The 24,730-nt window shown below is 39.7% G+C and overlaps 1 protein-coding gene across 5 annotated transcripts in view; it reads right to left on the reverse strand.

Annotated features, from left to right (window-relative positions):
* The window catches only part of LOC124135583 (microtubule-associated serine/threonine-protein kinase 2-like), a 198,662-nt gene that overhangs the window by 142,281 nt on the left and 31,651 nt on the right, over positions 1 to 24,730 (reverse strand). For all 5 annotated transcript variants that reach the window (XM_046500950.2, XM_046500949.2, XM_046500947.2 and 2 more), the window contains exon 2: positions 3,843 to 3,954. In XM_046500950.2, coding sequence (XP_046356906.2) covers positions 3,843 to 3,954 — 112 coding nt within the window. The remainder of the gene's footprint in view (positions 1 to 3,842; positions 3,955 to 24,730) is intronic.

Here is a 24,730-nt window from a genome sequence, read left to right on the forward strand (position 1 = left end):
CATGGTCAGGTCAAAAGTTCCCAAAGACTTATGCTTCCATTCTTACAATTTCTGACTGCCATCAATAGAATCATCTACAGATGGATAATTATTCACATACTGGGTACGTGTGTATGGCAGAAGTGAGTTACTGTTATTGGAGAACAAAGCATTTATCAATCTTGATACAGAAGGTAGGCAATATTTGTCATAATGCATCCCTGAAAGACCTCTATTGTATCATCATGGTTATTTTCTGCCAGACTTATCAACTCTACTCCTTTACATATTTACTGAGCTACAGATATGAAGCGAATTTGCATAAAATAACCCCCAAAAATATTCAAAACCCAATTACTTTAAATTAACTTGCATACAGAAAAGTATACATTAAATGAAAAACTCAAATGTATAAAATCAGCTCGTGTAAAAACCCAATGAAGCTTTTTCAGCATGCGTACAAAGGAGCAAATTTCCGAAACACAATTACGAGCTAATTTACTTTCCAAGTCAAGTCTATACATTTAGAACAGTTATATACATCTAAAACATTATTTCATTTTTTTTAAATCTTAAAATGTTCACTAATTTTGGGAAAAACCCAATAGAGTGATGAACAGATGACTGAAAATATTTTGGTTACCCATTGAAAAATCTAAAAACCCAATTAAAATAGAAACCTTAGAGTAAAAAGTCAATTGCACAAAAAGTTATGTATTTATACATCAACAAAACATATCCTTAACCTTCAAATTCAACACTACAATCACAAGTTCCAACCAGTCATTTTGTTTGTTGTTTAACACCGCACAGAAATATTCCAACTTTATGACGGCGGTCTGTAAATAATGAACCAGACAATCTAGTGATCGACATCATGAGCATTGATCCACGCTACTGGGATACAATGACATGCATCAACCAAGTCAGCGAACCTGACCACTCGATCCCATTAGTCACCTATTACGACAAGCATGGGTTGCTGAAGACCTATTCTAACCAAGATCTTTGTGGGGGTGCATAACACTGGGTAACTCTGAATGCATATAAGTTTGATTACATAACCGAGTAAGGTAAGCTCCCCAACAACCGACCCTTCCCCCACACCGTCCAGTCAGACATACCCCACCATGCTGAGGCTCCAACAGCCATTCTCAGCCAGGGTGAGCACATGTGTAGTCCATGTGGTTGGAGAGCAGATGCAGGAGGGGCATCATGTGTCTCACTTCTACACCTGCATTGACCCCACCCACAGAATGTGTCTGAGAGTGTGGAGCCCCCAACCACAGGACAATGTCAGACACAGCTCGGAATGATGGCCGCCCTGTACTCCAGTTGGCATTCTTTGCTTCTTTATTAATAAGGTCATCCGCTGTTGAAATGTCAGCCATTACTGCACACATGGCAAGGATGTACAAGTTGTTTCCTCCCTTCCAAGTACAAGGCCTTCAGCTGCCTCTTCCACTGCACCTTAAACCATTCCTTGCCCCTTCAACCATCCCTTGCCCCTACAACTTGACCTCTCCAATTCAACCATACCTTGTCCCTCAAACTTGAACACTCCCCTTCAATCATACCTTGCTCCTCCAACCCTACTCCTCCCCTTCAACCATACCCATCTCCTCCATCCATGCCTTGCCCCTCTCCAATTCAACCATATCCCCTCCCCTTCAACCATACCATGCCCCTCCCTCTTAACATGCCCCTATGCCTTAAACATGCCTCTGCCCTTTAACATGCCCCTCATCTTTAACATGCCCCTCCCATCTAACCACACCCCTCCCCTTTAACAAACCCCCTGAACCATATCCCTCCCCTATTACAAGCCCCTCCCCTCTAATCACACCCCTCCCCTTTAACCTCACCCCTCCCCTTTAACCATATTCCTGCCCTTTAATATGACCCTCCCCTTTAACATGCCCCTCATTTTTCACATGCCCCTCTCCTTTAACATACCTTAACCCTTTAATTATACTTGGCATTTTAACAAAGGTGTATGCCACCAAATTATCCTGTATAACACAACTTATTTGTAATACAACATTCAATAAGTAACATAAAACACTCGTAAAATCACAACTCTTGAACATGTCTAGTATCCAGAGTTATTCCCCTTTGATCGATCATCCACCATCTCTCCTGGCCTGTGTAATCAATATCCGCTTCAGATGTGTATTCAGTTTCAAGAACTCATATCCACACAACAACCACGGCACAATTACTTTCACAAATCATCTAATTAAGCCTCACAAATGTCAGGTTTTCCTTGTGTGTGTTTTTCTTCAAAAGAGATTGACAACCAATATTGCCTCTTGTGTGTTTTATCACATTTTCGCTTGGAACGTACACACAATTAGAGTTAGAATGCAGACCAGGTTTCTAGTCCAAACAAGTGAACACGATCTACAGCCTGGTCAATGTCATCTGTCAAAACTATCTCTCTATTGCCTAAATTTCCTAATAACATGATAATGTAATCACAATATGAATGCACAATTCTTATCAGTACATGGTCTCTGCATATTTCAGCTTTTATTACATTTCAGCATGTGCAGCAACACGATTCAAGCAAGCAGACAGCAGCGAACAGATACTGAATGAACCAACAAAGTGTCCAAATTATCACTGGAACATCATACTTCCAAGGTTTCAGGTTCTTTAGCAGGTTAATGAGTGAGTGAGTTGGGTTTAACGCCGCTTTTAACAGTATTCCAGTCATATCACGGCGTGTCAGCTTAATGTGGGAGGAAAGCCCGAAGTGATGCAGGTCTCAGACGTTTACCACTTCGGTGAAACCCACAAGCATGGGTATGGTGCTTACAAACCTAGAAACATAATCCGGGCGAACCGGGATTCGAACCCACAATCATAGGTTTCTGGCATGCCCAAGGGATGCAATTCTGCACAGCGAATTGCGGTGCCTTAGGCGACTGGGCCACCCGTGCCCCCCTAGCAGGTTAATGATCAACAGCAAGATCAGAAATGTGAATCAGAAGACGTCTGTGTCAGAGTCAAACCCCAAGTATCCTAGGGCTTATCCAGCCTGGTAAGACAAATATACACTGAAGACTGGCTGATTAAATATGCATAGCTTCAGAAGGTCTTTGTCCAGAATCTGACATGCGAAGTCCTCATCCCTCAGGTGCTACTTAAATCCATGTCACATGATGTAGACACACAGGAATGTCTTGGAAATATATACAATTTCCTTCAATGATATGATACTACATTATAAATAAATCATGAGAGGACATAAATAATGGAAACTCATACATAATGCCCACCTATTTTCCAAGGCAATGTCCTGTAGGATAATATTCCACATCATGCGATATGGTGGCATCATAACCGGACACAAAGGATGAATGTACCCTATTCTCATATTTTGAAATGAATCAATATATTTTTTTACATTGGATCAAATGAAACAGGTTTTTCTTGAATTTGTTTATTCTTATTCTGTAGATATTGCCATGGTTTTACAGCTGATGAGCAATGAGTGAGTGAGTGAGTTAAAGCTTTACGTCACATCGGCAATATTTCAGCCATATCTGATGAGCAATGAAGCAACAGTTAAAAGTGAGTATGTGGGGTTTCACAACAGTCTTCAAATGTAACCAGCTTAAATTTGGAGCTGGCAAACCACTTGTGTCAACCCCCAAGCCTATAGAACTAAGTTTTCAAATTTATGATGTTTTCGGTTTGCATTTCCTAAATTGAGCCCTGTTGTTGCTTTATAAAATGCCATACAACGATAAATATTTGAAATTCAAATGCCTTGAGTAAAATTATAAGAACAAAACACAGAGTAATGTAACTTTGTGTTCACAACTTGACTGTGTACTGAGAGTTAACTCCCTTACCTCATCACTTTCTTCCTCCTCTCTGGCTCTCTCCACGGCTCTCATCAGCAACTTGCGACACTGCACATCGTCAATGTTGTAGTACTCCTGTAGATCATCAGCAGACAGCAGTCTGGAAAACAATAATCACAAACTTCATTTCAACAACACTTTGATCCCATAATAATTTACAAACATCAAACCCGTGAAGATCAAGATTAGACCTGGTCGTCAGCAACCCATGCTTGCCGTAAGAGGCAACTAACCGGTATTGAGCGGTCAGGCTCGCTGACTTGGATGATGCATGTCATCGTATCTGAATTGCTGGAATATTGCTGAGCGTGGCATTAAACAACAAACAAACATCAACCCAAGCAAACGCTCAATCATATTCTCATATTGAATTCGGGGGCACGGGTGGCCCAGTCGTCTGAGGCGCCGCGATTTGCTGTGCAGAGTTGCGTCCCTTGGGCACGCCGGAGACCTATGATTGAGGGTTCGAATCCCGGTTCGCCCCGATTATGTTTCTAGGTTTGTCAGCACCATACCCGTGCTCATGGGTTTCACCGAACACTGTTAAAAGCGGCGTTAAACCCGACTCACTCACTAACTCACTCATATTGAATTCATTCAGGGTCAGGATACGAATGAACTGAAGTGCCCAAATGGAAAATTTAGAATCAACAAGTGACATTTCCTTGTGGACTACCATTTTTACCAACCAAGAAGGAATATGGCAGATCATTTTTGCAGACAGGTAAACAATTAATAGCATTCTAACGCTGCACGGTGCTTTTACTACCATATAAACACAACCTGAAGTATGTCTGTCGAGACAGCTGTATGTCAAGACGATTGTCTGCGGAATTGGGTACTTCGCTTGAGCAGCTTCACCACTAAACAAACATACACACACATGTTATCTCACCAAGGCCGACACTCAAAATGCTGCAGGCACCCTCAATATGACCCACAAATGCAGGAAATCCTCACAGGAAGTAAACATAAACACAGCTGTGTGGTCAGATTTTCATGAATACATGTAACTTCAAGTCAAGATAACCTGTCCAATTGTGTTGATACAGTGTGTGACATCAACACTAAAATCTACTGAAAATGATGTCAAATGACAGGTTGGGGCTAGTTACAAACACTGCCGAATCTAACTTTAAACAGTACTTTGTTTCTCTCTGGTTTCGACAGTCAACCCTTCAATCAGTTTCACCAGTGACTTGCCCTGAACCCTTCAATCAGTTTCACTAGTGACTTGCCCTGAACCCTTCAATCAGTTTCACCAGTGACTTGCCCTGAACCCTTCAATCAGTTTCACCAGTGACTTGCCCTGAACCCTTCAATCAGTTTCACCAGTGACTTGCCCTGAACCCTTCAATCAGTTTCACCAATGATTTGCCCTGAACCCTTCAATCAGTTTCACCAGTGACTTGCCCTGAACCCTTCAATCAGTTTCACCAGTGATTTACCCGGAACCCTTCAATCAGTTTCACCAGTGATTTGCCCGGAACCCTTTAATCAGTTTCACCAGTGACTTGCCCTGAACCCTTCCATCAGTTTCACCAGTGATTTGCCCGGAACACTTCAATCAGTTTCACCAGTGACTTGCCCTGAACCCTTCAATCAGTTTCACCAGTGATTTGCCCTGAACCCTTCAATCAGTTTCACCAGTGACTTGCCCTGCAACATGTATTATTCAACAAAATTTTGGGGCAAGAAACTGTTTCAACAGCAGTAGTTGTTTTCTGTCTGACGCAAGTGTTGCCGACTCTGTTAGTAAGTCTTGCATACAAAAATACATGTGTGACAAGCAATGGATTACACATAATCTGGACATCCTTCACCTACAAAGAAACACCTGTCAAGATATATTTTTAAATTACTACTGTGACAAGCAAACTGAAGATATGCAGTTGGCAATATTTCAACGCTGGGACACATTCTCCACCATCTGAGCTGATGGCACCTGACCTAATGGCTCCTTGGGAACACTGGAGTTGGATGGCAATACCAACGCCTCCCCAAGGGTGAGGCAAGGTAAATTGGGGTTTAGCGTGGCATTCAAGATTATTACACTTATATTGTAACTTGCATGAACATTTGTGTTATGTTGGTGTGTGGACGTCAGTGGCGGCTTGTACTCGTCCGGACTAATGCTGGTTTTATAGTGAGATACTGTATGATACTGAGATGCTATGATGCCCTGTTCATTAGCTTTCTAGAAGTTGGTGAGTAAATAAGAAACCAAAACTTTACGGATAACAATTCTGACAAAGCCTAATGACTTTTTAAGAATCTACATTAAAACTTCACAATATGCAATAAACCAGTTGTTATCCAGTTTCTACAGTTTCTTATATATCATGACACAGTTTAACATAGATACCTCATTCAGACACAGTATACCTACTCTGAAACGACTATTCTTTGTTTTATCTTAATGCCAAGTGCCAAGCAGAAAACAACAAGTACCATCTTTGAACATCTTTTGGTGTGACGAGGCTGGTGAATGAAACACCAACCCTCCACTCTCCAGGCAGACACTCTTCCCACAAGCCCACAGAGGCGGTTCTACCTTCCCCAAGAAGCAGCAACACAAGAAACCATGAAAATCGTTGACAGTTTCAACTCAAATCAATACAGGCCTCGGCGCAGATGAGGATGAGAGCCAAATGAGAACATTCGCAGGCCAGACCATCAACCATGGGAACTTGAAATTGAGGGATTTATCCAAAACAGTTTCTGAGAAGGTCACACAAGGCCGAATAGCATTCTAAAATCTCTGAGAAACAATTTGGCATGAGACTTGAATGTTGAAACCATTTTTTTATTTAAATAAAAACACACAGAAGAGAATTATAACTACGTTTACTGTGACTTTAGAGATTTGGAGATACAGATTTCTGGGGAAAGCATTTGAGAACACAAAGGTTCCAAACCTCTATAATGTTATGACTTACAAATTCAAGGTTTGAAAAATATTAATTTCTGGCATTAACTATGAGAAGATTTCTGAAAGTTGACCTCGATCCGAATGTATTTGAGCCATCAAAATGCCAATCCACATCCATATTTTACATTATTGAAAAACAATTCATGTGAAAATGCTTTTGCTTCAAAAACATTTTCTGGTACAAAATCTCAGGTTATTTGCAAGAACTGGAATAAATATACAATACAATGAAAATCCATTTCAAATTGATGACAATTTTGAAATACATGACCAATAACTTACATATCCAGAGTCACACAAGGTCCACACGACTGACTAAAACTGATGAGCATAAACTCACAGATCATGACTGCTGAAACTATACCCCTAAATCAACTACTAATTGGGTGGAGGAAAAATAATTCATTGATACTCCTCTATTTTCATGAAGGTAACATTACTTTCAACTTGACAGACTTACATCATCATCCCATACAGGCATCACCTCATCACCTTTGACCTCAGTGCACTGAATCATTCATTCACGGATGAATAAGTAACTGCACTTCCATCCTCCGCCCCCTGCTGGGAGCACTGGGAGGAATGTGTGGTTGTCCAGGTGCTTCACACAGTAGGCAAAACAGAGGTCACTTTGCCATCAGTGAGCCAAGTTGTTGATCCCTCCCATATAAAACACAATAACATCCCATGATAAGGCTTAACATCTGGTTGGGAATCTTTGGGTAGGATTCATAGACATCCATCAAAACATCCCTTTGTATTTCTTATGACCAACTCCAACATCTTACGGTACTACAAAATACTTCAATCATATATTGTGTCCCCCCCAAAAACATGCATGCAGACATAACTTCAGGCCAGTTGTTTTACAATACACACTGACTCCATAAAACCCTAAAACACTTCATTCAATTCTGCCATTGACAATAAAACAAGGCCACCTCCTTGGCTTTCTGAAATCAAATGACACGTTGTAATATACAGCTTGATTATTGCACACTGCAGCGGAAGACAATATTCTCTGACACACACGCTGATCAAACAGTCTCGAGCTACTTGCACAGTTGAACAGTGACCATAGCCACTTTGTCTGAGGCCTGATTCAAGGCAATGGACGTTTTTGTAATTAGCTTGGTAAATGATAAAAAGTAAAATCGCAAAATCCAAAATAAAAATAATGAATAACACCACACTAAAAGATTATTCTCTCAGTCCAAGGATCAGTGTGCACGCAAATTACATTCTCAGCTCCCTGGGGAGTATCATTATGATATATTCTGACTAAAATCTACAGACAATTCATTGTGGCTGAAAAGTGCTTTCACATTCTCCCGTTTTCTCTGTATGAAAATTACCACACATTGCAATTCAATAATCAGCTGAGATTCTCAATATTGTGAAAGACATTACCAAACCCTGTAAGCGTTAAAAGTATTATGAATTAAGAAACGAAAGCAACAATGTTAAAAGATTTATGAACCTTGAGCAAAAGGATATAGTTAAAACATACTGATAACAATTCACCCTGCTTCGTATTAATCAAGCATGTTTTTATCTGTAGGGAAACAAATGAAGGCTTTGATTAGGTGACAATCAGCCAAGGCTTGACATAAACAAATGTCAAACATTCTTCTAAATACATTTTACTACTGACAAGCTACAACCACAATCAGTCAGGTGAGAATAGCTTTGTTGTCAGGATATGTCAAAGGGGGACGCTTAATCTGCTCCCTGTTCACCATTTTCAAATCAGACCTCGCTGTTGAAATAAATCCTTAGTGTAAAACTGAGATAGTGACAACAGGCAAATAGGGCAAGTATCAGCTGTTTGGTTGATTTATAAAATACACTTTGAGTAAGGAGACATACATGTAGAGTTGGAGGTGAGGTGAAATTGGGTTCAACGTTGCGTTCAAGGTTGCTGCATGTATCTACCGATGTGCATGTGCCTCTGTGTGTGTGTGTGTGTGTGTGTGTGTGTGTGTGTTTGTTTGTGTCTGTTAACATTGATACCCAACTCAGACACATTGTAGTGCTGCTGACCAGTCCTTGTTCCATCACCTTAAGGCCAAAACTCCAGGCAGTGTAACAACAAATACCATTTTTAAATATCCTTTTGGTATGATGGGACCAGGGAATCGGACCACCGACCTTTCATTCTCTGGGCAAATGCTCTATCCACTAGACTACGGAGATGGTCAAGTGGATGTTGAACATCCTGAATCAAACTGGCTAGGACTGTAAATCTTATCAAACATAGTCTCCCTTTAACACATTGAAAGGCATGGGGAGAACCAGCACTATGACTTCTTGGCATTGACCTTATCTGATAAGGATCGCACTGACCTTATCTGACGATAAGGATCATGATTCAGTTGATGAGCCTGCCTTACTGTAAGTTACATATTTGCCCCCAAAAAGTAAACAAAAAACAAACAAAACAGACACTGTGTTCAAACAAAAGTAGGTTCATAAAACCCCGTCTTTTTTGTAGAGTGAGTGAATACAGTGTAACGGCACTTTGAACAGCATGTCAGCTTTATGTGGGATGAAATTCTGAAGTGATGCAGGTGTTAGACATTCACTACTTTGAACATGGGTAGGTGCGAACAAACCTAAAAAAGACAGGGAGAATTTGAGATTTGAACCAACTATCATAGGTTTCTGGCACAGGGAGAACCTGAGATTCAAACCAACTATCATAGGTTTCTGGCACAGGGAGAACCTGAGATTCAAACCAACTATCATAGGTTTCTGGCACACCACAAGGATTCAAATCCTGCCAGAAATCCTATCTTGGGATCGTCTGAGTAAAAAGGATCCTAATAATAATAAAATGTACTTCAAACTCCAACCTCAAACTTTATTCAAAACAAACTTTCATGAACCCGAACTCCATCCGTTTTTTCAGGCACACTGATGGCAGTAATCCACAAGAACATACACAACAGGTTGTGTCTTCTGTTGCATGTGCTTCACCAATCAACATGACAAGAGGCCAGAAAAAATCCATTATCATCCCAGCAATCAATACTTCAGTGTGAGCGATTACTAAACATGCCACATCAGCAACTTTCTATGAGAATCAACATATTACAATAAAGGCACTCCTGCATAGAAGGCTTGTGTCACCTGGTAAAATGTCAATTCTACTCAAAATACACAGGACTAAAAACAAACGCACACCACTGGTCAATCAGTGTCCCTGACACACATGTTCTCTCAATTCCTTTTATTTCTCCTTGCATCCTTTTCAAGATAATTCATAACTATGACCCTGAAAGTTTTCTTGATTTGGGTAAGTCAGTGGACGCTGTTTGACTCTAATCCACAAAATCAAAATCTGGACAAGACAAAACAGTTACTAAAAGCATGATCAAGGATCCATGCCATCGACATATATAACACACAACCAGCCAAATCACAGGACCGAACCACCAAATCCTCAGTAGTGCTAATGACAAGCATGGCATACAGGGGGACCCATTCTTCCTAGAATCCCCAAGGAAATCTTGACTGGAAAAACAAAATACATAAAGGGTCTTCTACAGTGGTCCACAAGATAGTTTTAACATCACCTTTACAATCTGTGCCAATCTACATGGCACTATCAACCCAAAGATGGAATAGCCAACAGCCACCAAAACACAAACCAGATCCATTATTATGAAATATTTATGCAAGCACAGACAAAGCTGACAGAGGCGGACAGATGGGTGAATCATTTGATATTGCTTCGATATTGATGGAGAAACACTGTAGCGTAATGCAGCGTAATGCATACATATGGACACCAGAGCACATCAGTTGAGGGAGGCCATGGTGCAGTGATGGAGAATAATCCAATATAGCTCAGCCACTTGTTGATGCATAACAGACTTTCCATGTATCACACACCATGCATACCGTACACTGATAGATAGGAATGGTTGGAATACGCCCGGGGAAAAAGTGGTCTGTTTCTTGTAGGTTTGTAAGGATGTAGCTCAATGGTGTTTGTCCCGAATTTATCATCATCATCATCATCATCATCATCATCATCATCATGTCAGCAAGGATGGGCTGCCCTGCACTGTATTGTGCATAATGTGGTGTGTAACATGATGGATGACATGTTTAATGTGCACATCATAGTGTGTAACATGGTGTGTAACATGATGTATGACATGTTCAACAAAGTGTATATCAGTGTGTAACATAGTGTGTAACGTGTTTAACATTTGTATAGCATTATGTGTAACATGGAGTGCAACATGATGTATATCATGGTATATATCAGTGTGAACGTGACATGATGTTATAGCCAGCATTATCATATGTATAAGAGAGTGAGTGAGTTAAAATTTTAACGTCGCATCAGCATTTTTCCAGCCATATAGCGACGAGACCAAGTTAATTCATTTGTTTCAAATATAGTTAACTGCTGTCTGGTCAGTGCATCAGAGTGTTTAAGGTTCTTCTTGCGGTCGTCTCCAATGGTACTTGAATCGAAGGCCCCCAAATCCTTAACTTATAACATTAAGGTTATGACAAAAACACTGAAGGATTCCTTTTCACAAAATTTGGTGTGTTAACCAGTGCATACACAAGAACATTAAAAAAATCTGCAACGCTAGTGGACCTACCAGTGAATAATCGATGCCATATTGTCGGAATGTCCACAAACAATTGGGTTCTGACCATGAATCTGAATCTTCCATAGAATACACAGAACCAATCAAATCACAACATATGACTCATGTTGATCATAATCATAATCGTCCTGTGAAGAATCAGGGTTCGAATTGGTAATCAGCAACCCATGCCTGTCCTTAACAGGATCGGGCGGTAACACTCGCTGATAAGGTTGATGCATGCCATCGTATCCATATGGCATAGATCGATGTTCATGATGTCAATCACTGGATTGTCTTGTCCAGACTTGATTATATACAGAGCGCTGTCATATCACTTGAAACTTGCTGAGTGCGACATTAAACAACGAACAAACATCATCATAATCACCATCACTAAAGTCAATAATTGCAATCTGTCGTATGACAGACCTAATCAGCGATCTTTTTTATCATTGTTATCTTTATTCAAAGCATAGAGTAACAAATTTAATTGCCACTGTGTAATAAATTCAGCCGAACAGATGGGTCGGTTTGTCAGATACATAGCTAGTCCATGACAAGCAGCTGTCGTAGAGTGATCTTAAACTGCCACAGGGACTAACATCCTAAGGCATTTTATGTGAATGATGTCTCACCACCTAGCCTATTTATCTAAGTATTGAGTCACACTGCACGCCTCAAGTAAAGTAAGATTTATTGAAGCATCTGAAATTTTGAATATAGATTGTCACCCATAGTTTACCTTAACATACAAGTAACACTTCTCTTCAATTATCAGTGTCAGTTGAGGACATATATACAGTCATTTTCATAATAGCTGCTGAAAATGAGTTATACTGAACAGGTTTAGTTTAGACACATTACTGGGATACCCATCACAGTTCAGGATCTGACAGCAATGGTGTATTCCTTGCTGAACTATAATCCCATCCAAAGCACAAGACAGAACCAATCAGACAACGCACAATATCAGTTAAACATATTTCTCAAATCTGCTCAGTTCAGAAGTCCCTATTCTCATATAGCATGTGTAAACCCTGTTTAAAAAAAAATTGGCATGTAACATGTTGATTTCTTTTTTACTTTTTTAATAATTACTCAAAAGTCACTTCTGTGATACTTATTGACAATTGAGTGATATTTAGTTTACAATCTGTATCGATAGCCCTTCTTTCTAAAAATTATTACGATACAATTTAACAAATCAAACTCTCAAGCATATTTTCATTTCAGAGATTAAAGATCAGCCTACCTTTAAACACATTTCAATGTGGGCAAATGAGTGAGTGAGTGAGTGAGTATGGTTTTACGCATCTTCCCAAGGCAAGAGAGTTAACTGACTTTAAAAGTCCAGTTTCCACCCTTGCCGAACTAGGCTGGAATTACTGGGCTCGATCGTAGCGCCACCAGTGGCTATTACAAGTGATGTCCCTTCTAAGCCTCTCCTATGGACCAATCTGATTCCACCTCTCGTATCACTTGCGTTTGCTTTACACAAAATGGTGGCGCCGAGTCAGGATGATCTGATCGATAATCAATATCAATAATGTGATGAAACTGGTCTTATGTCACAAAATGCATCAAATCACGTGAGTACCTTGATGAAAAACATGAAAAGATTTGGAGTATATCTGCTGACAACGAGTTGGCGGTGCTTTGCAAGTCCTGCAATCGACCTAAATCTGCACAACAGTCTACAAACCGGATTTCGATTTCGGGGCGTAATTTTGATTTGACTATATGCATACACTCGTTAGTCCAGCCAAAATGTAACTCCATAATACCAGCCTAGTTCGGCAAGGGTGGAAACTGAACTTATATAGTCAGTTAACTCACTTGCCTCGGGAAGATTGGTTTTACGCCACTTATAGCAATATAACAGAAATATCACGGTTGGGGGACACAAGAAATGGGCTTCACACATTGAGCCCATGTCGGGAATCAAACCCGGGTCTTCAGTGTGACGAGCAAATGCTTTAACCACTAGGCTACCCGACCGCCCCTGTTGGCAAATGAGGTAGTCCTTGATGTTCAACCCGCTTTTATATTATAATATTTTAATCCATACTAGGAGTATCGTAACGGTCCTGCACATTCATCCTTAATTACAAACACTGGGTTATTCACAACAAATTGTGTGTACTGTAGCCAATAGGCTAACAATCACATTAAAGGATATTATAGAAAGAAGCCCAAAGAGCCTTCTTCATTAACAGATACGAAAGAAATCTAGTCTAGCAAACTAGTTTAGACTTGGAGTGTGAGAAATTAAGATCCCAGGGTACTTGATGTTTGCTCATATAGTACTTAAATCTGGGGACATCTAAATTCTCCTCTTTAGGGTTATGACAAGAACACTTTAACTTTGAACACTGGACAGAACACTTTAACTTTGAACACTGGACTAATCCAAGATGCCTTAATATTCTTGTTCTCGGGCCTGCAGTCGGTGCAAAAATCTTTTGAGTCTACAAGCCTGGCTCTTAACATCATTTTCATTAGATTTTCCTGTTATTATTTGGACTACTATTAACTGAGCTTGCTAGACTGAACAGAATGTTCCTAGACTGAGGCTTCAGACCAGTGACTAAGTCGCAGATGGGGTCTGTACGAAACACTATACAGCTGGCTTTTCATCTACTCCAGGCTCTCCTTGCACGTCATGGGACATGATTGTTTAAGCCAACAATAAATCTACAACTGTATAGCCAAGTGGTTAGTAAGAACCTCGTGTGTATATTTATTGATGCAATATATTAGTCTGCTACCTGCTACCTGAGCGAAAGTTTCAACCACTCAATCAACACAATAACGGCTTCCTTGAGGATTTCCCTTGAGAAACACGGACCACATACCAGTCCAACCAGGTAGCAATTAGTACCTCAAACATGCGAGGAAATGTAATCTGTCTCGTTAAATAATATAAGACGGCTTGAATGTCAACACATGCCCTTGGCCATTGACCCTGTGACCCCTTGAGCCATGTTATGCATTCAAGGCGTGTTGATGACGTCATGAATAGTAAGTTATTGAAAAGACTCCGATAAATGTCTATGGATGACCACGCCTCAAAAGGACAATGACCATGCCCACTTTGTTTTGGTCTATCTCTGCACTGGACAGTAGGGTCAAGGAAGTGTCACTCAGCGGTCAGCCAGCTGTTATAGGTGATATTTCCCTTGTGACGTTGACTTTGTTTTCCTCTCTGCTCCGGCTGTCATAATGATATAATGGCTGCTATCAAACCCCCAGAAGTATGTTAATGACATCAACACTTACAATAGAGATGAGTGTGGAGATGAACAATTACTATAAGCCATATAAATAATCACAACATATATCAACTGACGTGTACATCAGAATTTTATCGTTGACAGTGCTCATTTTTAGACTACTTCCTCAACCTTTCAAATCCCTACAAAACTATTACTGGTGAAAGAATAATTTTCCTGGGTTTGCCGCTTTCAGTCACTGATTTGCCTGGTTCAGACTCAATTACTTAGAAGCTTCTGTGACAGCAGGAATCACCCACTGCAACCACACACTAAAGGAAGCCAACAGGTTTAATTCATCTTGATATATACTACTCAAAAGAAATTAAGGAACACCCAACTTTTCATATGACTATAGTTAATCTCTCATGGCAATGAAAGATTATCTCTACTCATGTAAAAAATCAGGTATTCTTTAACTTCTTTTGAGTAGTATTGATGTGCAAGGGGTTATTTTTTGTTCGCCTTTTTGTTAATATATCAATGTTTTTTATTGGACCGACATTACTTTTACTGCCAAACAAATGTGGAAACACATTTTGATCCCTGTTAATTTCAACCCACCCATCCTCACTTACAGCTGAAACAATAGAGTTATGTCCCTTCGCAATGTGTTCGGCAGGCTCCTCACAGCGATAGCCCGTTCGCGGAGCTCTCTATACTATCGCTGCCACCAGTCAAAACTCCCCACTGTGAATAGGTGGCCACAACCATGCTTGGAGTTGAACTCGCAACTGAATGACCGTTATGTTTACAAACAAGCGACGACTGTCGTGAAGCCGAATACACTTATCGCTGCTAAATTAATTTCTTCGTTTGTCAATTTGAATTTCTGTTTCATTAAAACTATCGTGTTATTGATATAGTAAGAATGTAAGGGAGAAGTTTGTTGATTTTCCGTTAGTCTGCAATCTCGAACCAATCTGATTATTAAAACAACAAAGTAAATTCATCTGGAAAACATGGTCAGTCGTACACCTTTTGAAAATGGAATATGATGGCATTCCCAAAGACATAAACAAAAGTATCAACGTTACTACATTTGGGGTTAGAGGGCAAATTTCAAGATTCTTGTAATGGCCGCGCCCACACTGGTGGCAGTGATGTTACCGAGAGTGTAACGAAGGTGTCACGCGCTGGGAAGGAGCTTGTGTGTTCGGCTCCTAAAATATGGCAACAATTGTGAATAAACTGTATAACTGATCAGGAAAACAACACATTTAATGTTTCTGCACTCACCCATGTTCTAAAACAGATAAAACATGAAAATATATTTGTCTGAAGAATAACATTGTCTTGATCACTCAGTTTATGTGAAGCAAAAAAGTAACAGGTTTGTTTATATTTCTGTGCATCAGACTGACCCAAACGAGATGACCACAAACAATAATAATACTCTGAACCTTGTGAACCATGATCACCAATATATCAGAGGAATATTGATGTCCAAAAGTTCAATGCAGGGACCAGATGGCTAATTGTAGAATGTAAACTACAGTATTATATAAATGATAATAGTACAGTATCATATCAATTTAATGATACACTATCTGCCTCAGTAGTCAAAGAGGTCAATTTCCTCCTTTCAGTTCATATCCATGATCCACTGTGACATTCCATTTTCACATACATAATACCTCCTGGCAGAGATTAATCTAACTCCATACAGCTGTATGTCATGGGTTTGTAAGAGATGTAAGCCACCATGCTACCAGGAATTCTCATACCGATTCCTCTCAAAAGACCAGTGAAAGAAAGCACTCGACTGTCAGCACAGCTAAACCCCCAAATACCTCTCTAGGCTAACACCATATACAAAACTAATGGCTGTTTTTGATCCTGCCAACTAGCAAATTAGCAATCAGTTCTCAACACCTTTCTACAAGTCTGTGCCAAGATACCTCCAACACAAACAGGGTGATTTGGCAGAGCAGCGACAGACTGGGAGCGAGTTCATCTGGTTGTTCTAGTCAGTGTTACCAGCTTCTGTCAAAGTGCGGAATAGAGTTGTCCCACTTGTCGGGGAGCCAGTGATAAACATTGATGCCTTCTCATTTCTCAAGAATGCTGACTACATCAAGCAGTGCCTTCACCTCTCAGTAGACAGGTCCGACTGGCTACACTGGCAGTAGTCTATTCAATTAAATACACTTGGCAAACTTTTCGAGTCAATTTGTACACTTGGCAAACTTTTCGGGATATTATTTCCGCTGCACATTAAACCCTGAGAACAATCGACAGTCTGGAGGCTATGGTAAGGATGGGTCAACTTACGCATAAACAAACATGTATCCATATACCAATTTCCTCCAGTGTCTATAAATTTCTCTCAAAGTGGTTGACCGAGCATGTATTAGAGGCCTGGCATGTATTCTGTTTAATGTGGCACAGTGGCAACTCACCTTACCGAATCTCAAATTCTACAGTCATACAAAGGGTACATTTGCAGGAACCGGTCAGTGTTAATCACCAACATATTACAGCATAAAATTGAACTATAGACCAGCTGTAGAAACTAACAGTTCTCGTACACTAGTCCTTATAATGATAACATATAGCAAAACCCTTAAAAATCGTAACTTTCTACTTGTCCTTATGATACCTTAACTATTGGTCAGTTTGTCAAGGGCTACAGGACTAGCGCCAATTTCTAACGCTGTAGACCCAGCGCCTATTGAGGCCAAGCTTCTATTTTTCGGACAGAGCATACGAACAGGCATCACTTTGAGGCCAACATGTACTGAAGGCCCTCGTCTTATAGAGGAAATACAGTACATACAATGTGCATGCGAGACAGAGATAAACATGTACAGATTTAAATGCATGTACTCATCTGCATCCAATCCACTGCACATGCCATAACCATATGTGAACAGAAGATTTTTTAACATACCCATATCTTCCTGGGAATGTAAATATCTACAGCAAAAACAAATATTACCTATATTACCTATTACTGATGGAGTTTGTGACATACTGGAATTACCGTTGACGTCTATACACTAAGTGACTCAGGGCATAATTATTTCCATTCAAGTAATTATTTTATTCTAAATTCACACTCCCTTATCTCATTAAACAATAATTCAGCACCATAGAGAGTCATTCTAGTCCACAACCTTGAGCAACTATGACCCAATTGATGTCAGAAAATCGATGATTTTTAAACATGTTTTTTATTAATCAACATTTACAAACATTTACCAACACAGCGCCCCTTTTCGTAAAACCATCTCAGACAAAAACAAGTCTCATCTCTAAGAAAAACATCACTTGAAGCCAGCCATCTTACTTGGCGTCACTGGTTGTGTCCATAGAAAATCCATTTCCTCCCACTGGCTCCAAAGCTTGGAATTCTCTACCCAGTCAGTTCTAATGAACCAAAAATCAATCTGAGCTTTGAGACAAAAGACATCTCACGTTTCTCCAAAATTCACTTTACTCATCACGATATTAAAGCTTTGGGGATCAAATTTAGAGACAACAAGCGTATAGTCGACAAAGTCATCTATATCCCCCCGCCTATTTTAACATGTTATGGTCCCAAACCAGGTAACTGACCCAACATTTCTCTTAGCCCATGTCAGAAAAGCTGAAATAGAAATTCTAAAATAAACATTTCTAAAACTCCTTAATATCAAATGGCACCAGTTCAGTATGTGCTTTATATATAGACATGCAATGTTTGGCAAGGAAATATTTAACAGTTTATTTGTTATAAGTATTTAACGTTTTTTTAGTTACGCTCAGGAAACGAACACCACCCTTATGAACCTAAGTCCAACTTGTTGCCATGGAAACGTAAAAAATTAAAATTCCTAAAATTCCTATGTAGCAAAAGGCACAAGTTCATTATGTGTCTGGTAAACATGCAAAGTTTTGTTAGAAAATATTGAATGGGTTTTGAGTTATGCTCTGGAAACGAACTCTACCCAAAAGAACCTAAGTCCAACTTGTTGCCATGGAAACATAAAAACTAAAATTTCATAAAATTCCTAAATAGCAAAAGGCACCAGTTGAGTATGTGCCTAGTAGACATGCAAAGTTTTGTAAGAAAGTATTTAACAGTTTTTGAGTTACGCTCTGGAAATGAACACCAGCCTTATAGAACCTAAGTCCAACTTGTTGCCATGGAAACGTAAAAATAATTTAAAAAATTCAAAGTGCTAAATATCAAAAGGCACCAGTTCAATATGTGCCTGGTAGACATGCAAAAAGTTGTAAGAAAGTATATAACGGTTTTTGCGTTACGCTCCGGAAATGAACACCAGCCTTATAGAACCTAAGTCCAACTTGTTGAAATGGAAACTTCGTTGGGGCGGGGGATAAAAACAAGGCAGAAAATTGCATGAGCCTGAATTTGCAAACTGAAATTAGTGTAAGTGTGGTTGTGAAAGGATTGGGAGTAAAGTGGGTGAATGGGTGACTTGCATTATACCGGATACATGTCGGCAATATTTGTGTGATGCTTCCAATACACGGCAAGCGACAGCGTGGGTGTTTGAACAATAGGCGGTGAAAGCTCCAAATAAGTAGAAAAAATGATCCCACTTGCACTTGTATGGTTTAATACGATTAAACCTCGAAATTGAATGTCAATGCAATTCATAAACATCGAAATTCACACATCAACATCGAAAGATTATTTCAAAATAGAAGTTCCATAATGATGTCATTGCAATGATATTAAAACAAATTCAAGGATATAGATATACTTTAGATCAAGACACTCACTAAAATGTTTTCTTCAACAAATATTTTTTCGGTGTTCACAAAGAAATGTCAAGTCAGCAACACACCGCCAAGGCTGTCATTAAGCCAACCCTGTCATTAAACGTGATCTTTACTCAGCAACAACAAGCACACCTCAGGAGAATTCAGCTTCACTACATCATATTGACTTTGACTTGGAGGCAGTTATCCATTTAATTTCACATGGAGCTTGCTAACCTCTTCCCCTATAGCATATAACTACCAACCATTAACAAGCCTGTATGGCAGGTTTTTATTCCCTAAACCACAATAAACAACATAGAAAACCCTTAACCCTTTCGCCTCTAACAACACAAGCAATTAAAATAACATTACAAGGTTTTACAAGATCTAGTCAAGTGTTTCTCATCCTGTGACATGAAAATGAAAACAATATTCACGCCCACAAAATTATATTAACAATTACCATTAAGGTCTAACCTTTTTCTTTACCAGGTCTTTTTTTGCAATTTTGAGATAATGTTTGGCCCACTTTAGCATTTCAGTGCAGAAAAGGTTTCCAGTAATCCCAAGACTGTCATGAGATGCAACTGAAGAGGGTCAGGGGTTATAATGTGTCAACTGACAGTGGTCCATCGCATCCTGATGGCATGGGATGGTGCTCATGCTATAAATCACTGGTTTGTCTAGCCATGGATACATGACATATTACTCCAAAATAGTTACAGACCACACAATTCTTCCATGTTTCATCTATCATGGCATCTCAGATTAACTATCGAAATATGAGTGAGCGAGTGAGTGAGTGAGTGAGTGTGTTGTGTTTTAAGCCGCTTTGAACAGTATTCCAGTCATATCGCGGCATGTCAGCTTCATGTGGGAGGAAAGCCTGAGATCTTAGACGTTTACCACTTCGGTGAAACCCACAAACACAGGTATGGTGCTGACAAGGCTAGAAACATAATCAGGCCGAACCGGGATTCGAACCGGGATTCGAACCAGCAACCATATATTTCTCTGAAATTCAAAATTTTCACAACTGCTTATAACAATGCAAGGGTTAAGTTCTTCTTCAGTGAAATATCCTTTGCAATGTTTAAATGAACCGATCATGCATTTGACAAAGAGTTTACAAAGGTGGCACAAAACTTAATGAAATGGGTTTGAGCTGCCTTTATAGTTCAGACAAAACGAGAGAGTGCCTACTGTCTGGAAGCTAAACTTCCCAAGGGAGCGACAGACGTAAGGTGGGGTGAACAAACTATCCTGACTACGGCCATGACCCCGTCAAATGAATCTCGGCTGATGAGTCTTGTCTGTGTGTTAGAAAACATTACCATAAAACTCTCACAACACTGAAGAACAGGTTGTTGAGAGAAGAAGTAGGAGCCTTAGAATCTCCATATGCAGAATCTCCCCACGCAGCATTTGTCTGGTAAGATAATGGATTAGATCGGTGAAAGTTCTATATTGACATTTCAGTATGGTAGAGATATGATACTGGATTCAGAAGAGAGAGATTAAAGTGTCATGAACAGAGTCATCAAGGATTATGTCATAATATATTAATCTAGGGACACCTGAAATCCATATTTTTCTGTTATATTTTTATATTTTCAAACACTGCATACACACTGGAATAATTAAATGTAGTTTTTCCTTCTTCCATCTTCAGCAAACTAAACATACTTGCTCGAGTCAAGGTCAAATTTGACTTTCATCCTACCTATACTTCAACAACACCTTCTCAGTGTAACTTGTCTTAAAATTAGTGAGTGAGTGAACTGGATTTAACACAACTTTGAGTATTTTAATTGTATGTCAGGTTCATGTGGGAGGAAGCCAAACAGATGCAGGTCTTGGATGGAACTAACATTTATGGAATTGGTGCTGACAATCCATGAATCACAGTCTGGGAAAACCTGGGATTTGAACCCTCCTTCATGTATATAGAACCTAAGGTGAAAGATCTGACATTGTACCTTGGCCAGAGGATATACTTTGCAAAAGAAACAATGTGCTGTCTAAAAAAATAATAATTCATCTACACTCTCCAATTAGAGATTGATACCAACACACAGTGTGTTTAATTCAGGACATTCATAAGGTTTATTCCATATGGCAAGAAGCTGTTTCTGAAGAATCTATTTTTAGTCAACACCTGAGCTGGGAGTACCTTTCAATCCTCAACCCAATATTTTCCACATTGCAGTGTAATAAATATAACATCTTCTAATTTGATTCCTACATCAAACATTATTGGAGAATATGGTACCAATCATGCACTGAAGGCCAAGTTTGGGCTACTCTGAGCTGCTTTTTGACAGTAACTCTGAGACTTTACCCGAATAAATAGAAGAATATTTTTGACACTGTTATTATGATTGAATGAGCTTGGAGATATTCAGTGTGGAGTTATATAGCGTGACATAGATATCGGCAGGGCATATATCAGTGTCCGCCCTATCACAGTAATAAGATGGAGTAGGAGATGTTGGAGCTGACCTGAATGACCCTGCTCATGTGCTCCCATTAGCAGTCACACTACTTTGCCAGCATGGCTACTGATTCACTTTGATTCTCATAATAACTACCTGCATAGAGGGGGAGCAGAGTCTCGCCCACAATCTAGTCCAGCAACATTCTTGTTTACTGAAACAGTTATACCAAGAACAGTCTGTGCCAAATACTTTCCAGTTAACCATTACAGCTGAATTTGTCCCTCCTCATTCCAGTTCAATATTTTACACATTTTCATTAGGACATCCAGTGAACCAGTAATTATTTATTTTTTACTCCCAAAAGTGTTTCCAGTATTTATTAAAAACAACTTCCTAACTTAAGGAAAAACAAAGATGTTCTTGATGATCCTAAAAGAAATGTTCCTGTTTCAAATGTGAGAATCATGTTGTGCATGACAACATATCTTAATCAGTAAATAATTAGTTATATCTCAAATTATCAATCTGTGTCTTTCACCATAAGTCCAAAGTCTGCGTCCAGTAAAGTTCTATTCAGTCAAGTAAGCACATGTTCATAAAGGTCCGTCCATATGACAACACTAAAATGTATGAAAAGTGATGCCAAGAGACAAATTCTGCCTAGTAGAATCAAAAGATTTTGGCACCAGAAGCCTGCTAACCAGACATTTCAGTTATCATGGAAGCATCATCAGTGGTATCCCGAGGGCTAACCCACAACCAGGGATGCATCTCTACTCTTCATACTGCAGCAATGAGGGCCAGGGAAACCACCCCTGCCCCCACACCTGGTGATGATACACACTGGTTCATCTCAAGCTTCCTTCCCATCCCTCAGGCTTGCCACAACCACCACCCCAATACATCTCCTTGACTGTATGGCAGAAGGACATGAAACAACTGGGAACTAAAATTTGTAACAGACACAGGGTCACAATTTTATCCAGCTGAACCAAACCTTCATATTTCTGCAACAGGAACCGAGCCAAAGGGGAGACTTGTATTTTACCAATAATGATCAGTCAGGTCTGATAAGGCTGATTCACGATAACCCTGACTGACTGGATAAGATAAGTATTACTTGCCACATACCAGTCTCACAGACTCATTTGAAATTGTTGGTCATGATCAAATATCCTCAGTATGTATCAGGCTTTGTACTGTCAAACTGACAGCCATCAGATGCCTAATCACTGCATTCAAACAATTTCAAATGATCCGACATTCCTCTATGATGGTACGTTTAGGGATGATTCATACCACATAATGTCAAGTTGTCAACATACTGCTAAATGTAGGACTCAAGGCCATTGGTATCACAGCCCCACAGCCAATCCAAAACTGAATCTTGTTACTGTTCCATTTTACTTTTCATGGATAATTGCAATCTTGAACCTGACTAAAATGTTTACTTAATATTTTTCGTACATAATGCAAACGTATCACTGTAGTGTTGTATAAAATATAATAAACTCACTCAAAGAATCCCCAGTTTGGTTCACGGATCTGCATCTGAATCTTACTTCTGGTTTCCTTGACCAGTTCATGGACAAATGAGGCTGCCCATTGGGTGTGCTTGCCATATACAATTGTTTGGATCATTTTCTAAGGGTTAAGATTTGTTTGTTTGTTGCTTGAAGCTGCACTCAGTAGTATTCCAGCTAAATGACAGCCTTCTCTAAATAATCAACTCTGGACCTGACAATCCAATGATTGACATCATCGATCATCTAATTGATCTCTGCAGTTGGGATATGTTGCCATGCATCAGCTAAGTCACTCGAACCCAACTGGCCACTTAACCTTGGGTAATCCACACACTTCATCACGAGCTATCAATATTTACATAGAACGAACAATAATTTGGACCAGATTAAACATAAACACTTAAGTTCTCAAGACCCCAGATTGAACTCGGCTCTTATCATACTGTATCAGACTTGACCTCGAGATCACTGACCACAAGCAACAAAACAGGCTCCATGCGATGACACATTTCCCAATGCAAGATTTGCAATAACATGCATCACAGTACTACACCTGGCTCCACACAGGGTCGCAAAATGATGAAATATTTTTTATACATATTCGGAATATGTTTTCCAACATAAAGTCGAAAAGTTTTTATAATCAAATCTGTTGAAATCCGACCTTGTAAGTCAATAAACTCAAGTCAGCTTTCTTAACACATGACCCTGTTGGGATTCCAATGCTGACTAATGTCCCAAGCTAACCCCATGCTTGTCTCACAAGAAGACTTTATGTCCCAAGCTAACCCCATGCTTGTCTTACAAGAAGACTTTATGTCCCAAGCTAACCCCATGCTTGTTGTACAAGAAGACTTTATGTCATAAGCTAACCCAATGCTTGTCGTACAAGAAGACTTTATGTCACAAGCTAACCCCATGCTTGTCTTACAAGCAGGCTTTATGTCACAAGCTAACCCCATGCTTGTCGTACAAGAAGACTTTATGTCACAAGCTAACCCCATGCTTGTCTTACAAGCAGACTTTATGTCCCAAGCTAACCCCATGCTTGTCTTACAAGCAGACTTTATGTCCCTAGCACCCCATGCTTGTCATACAAGCAGACTTTATGTCCCAAGCTAACCCCATGCTTGTCATACAAGCAGACTATGTCCCTAGCACCCCATGCTTGTCATACAAGCAGACTATGTCCCTAGCACCACATGCTTGTCATACAAGCAGACTATGTCCCCAGCACCCCATGCTTGTCATACAAGCAGACTATGTCCCTAGCACTCCATGCTTGTCATACAAGCAGACTATGTCCCTAGCACCCCATGCTTGTCATACAAGAAGACTTAATGTCCCAAGCAGCAGACTATGTCCCTAGCACCCAA

The sequence above is a fragment of the Haliotis rufescens genome, unplaced genomic scaffold (genome assembly GCF_023055435.1).
Source record: "Haliotis rufescens isolate VD_foot unplaced genomic scaffold, xgHalRufe1.0.p SCAF_2, whole genome shotgun sequence".
NCBI lineage: Eukaryota > Metazoa > Mollusca > Gastropoda > Lepetellida > Haliotidae > Haliotis > Haliotis rufescens.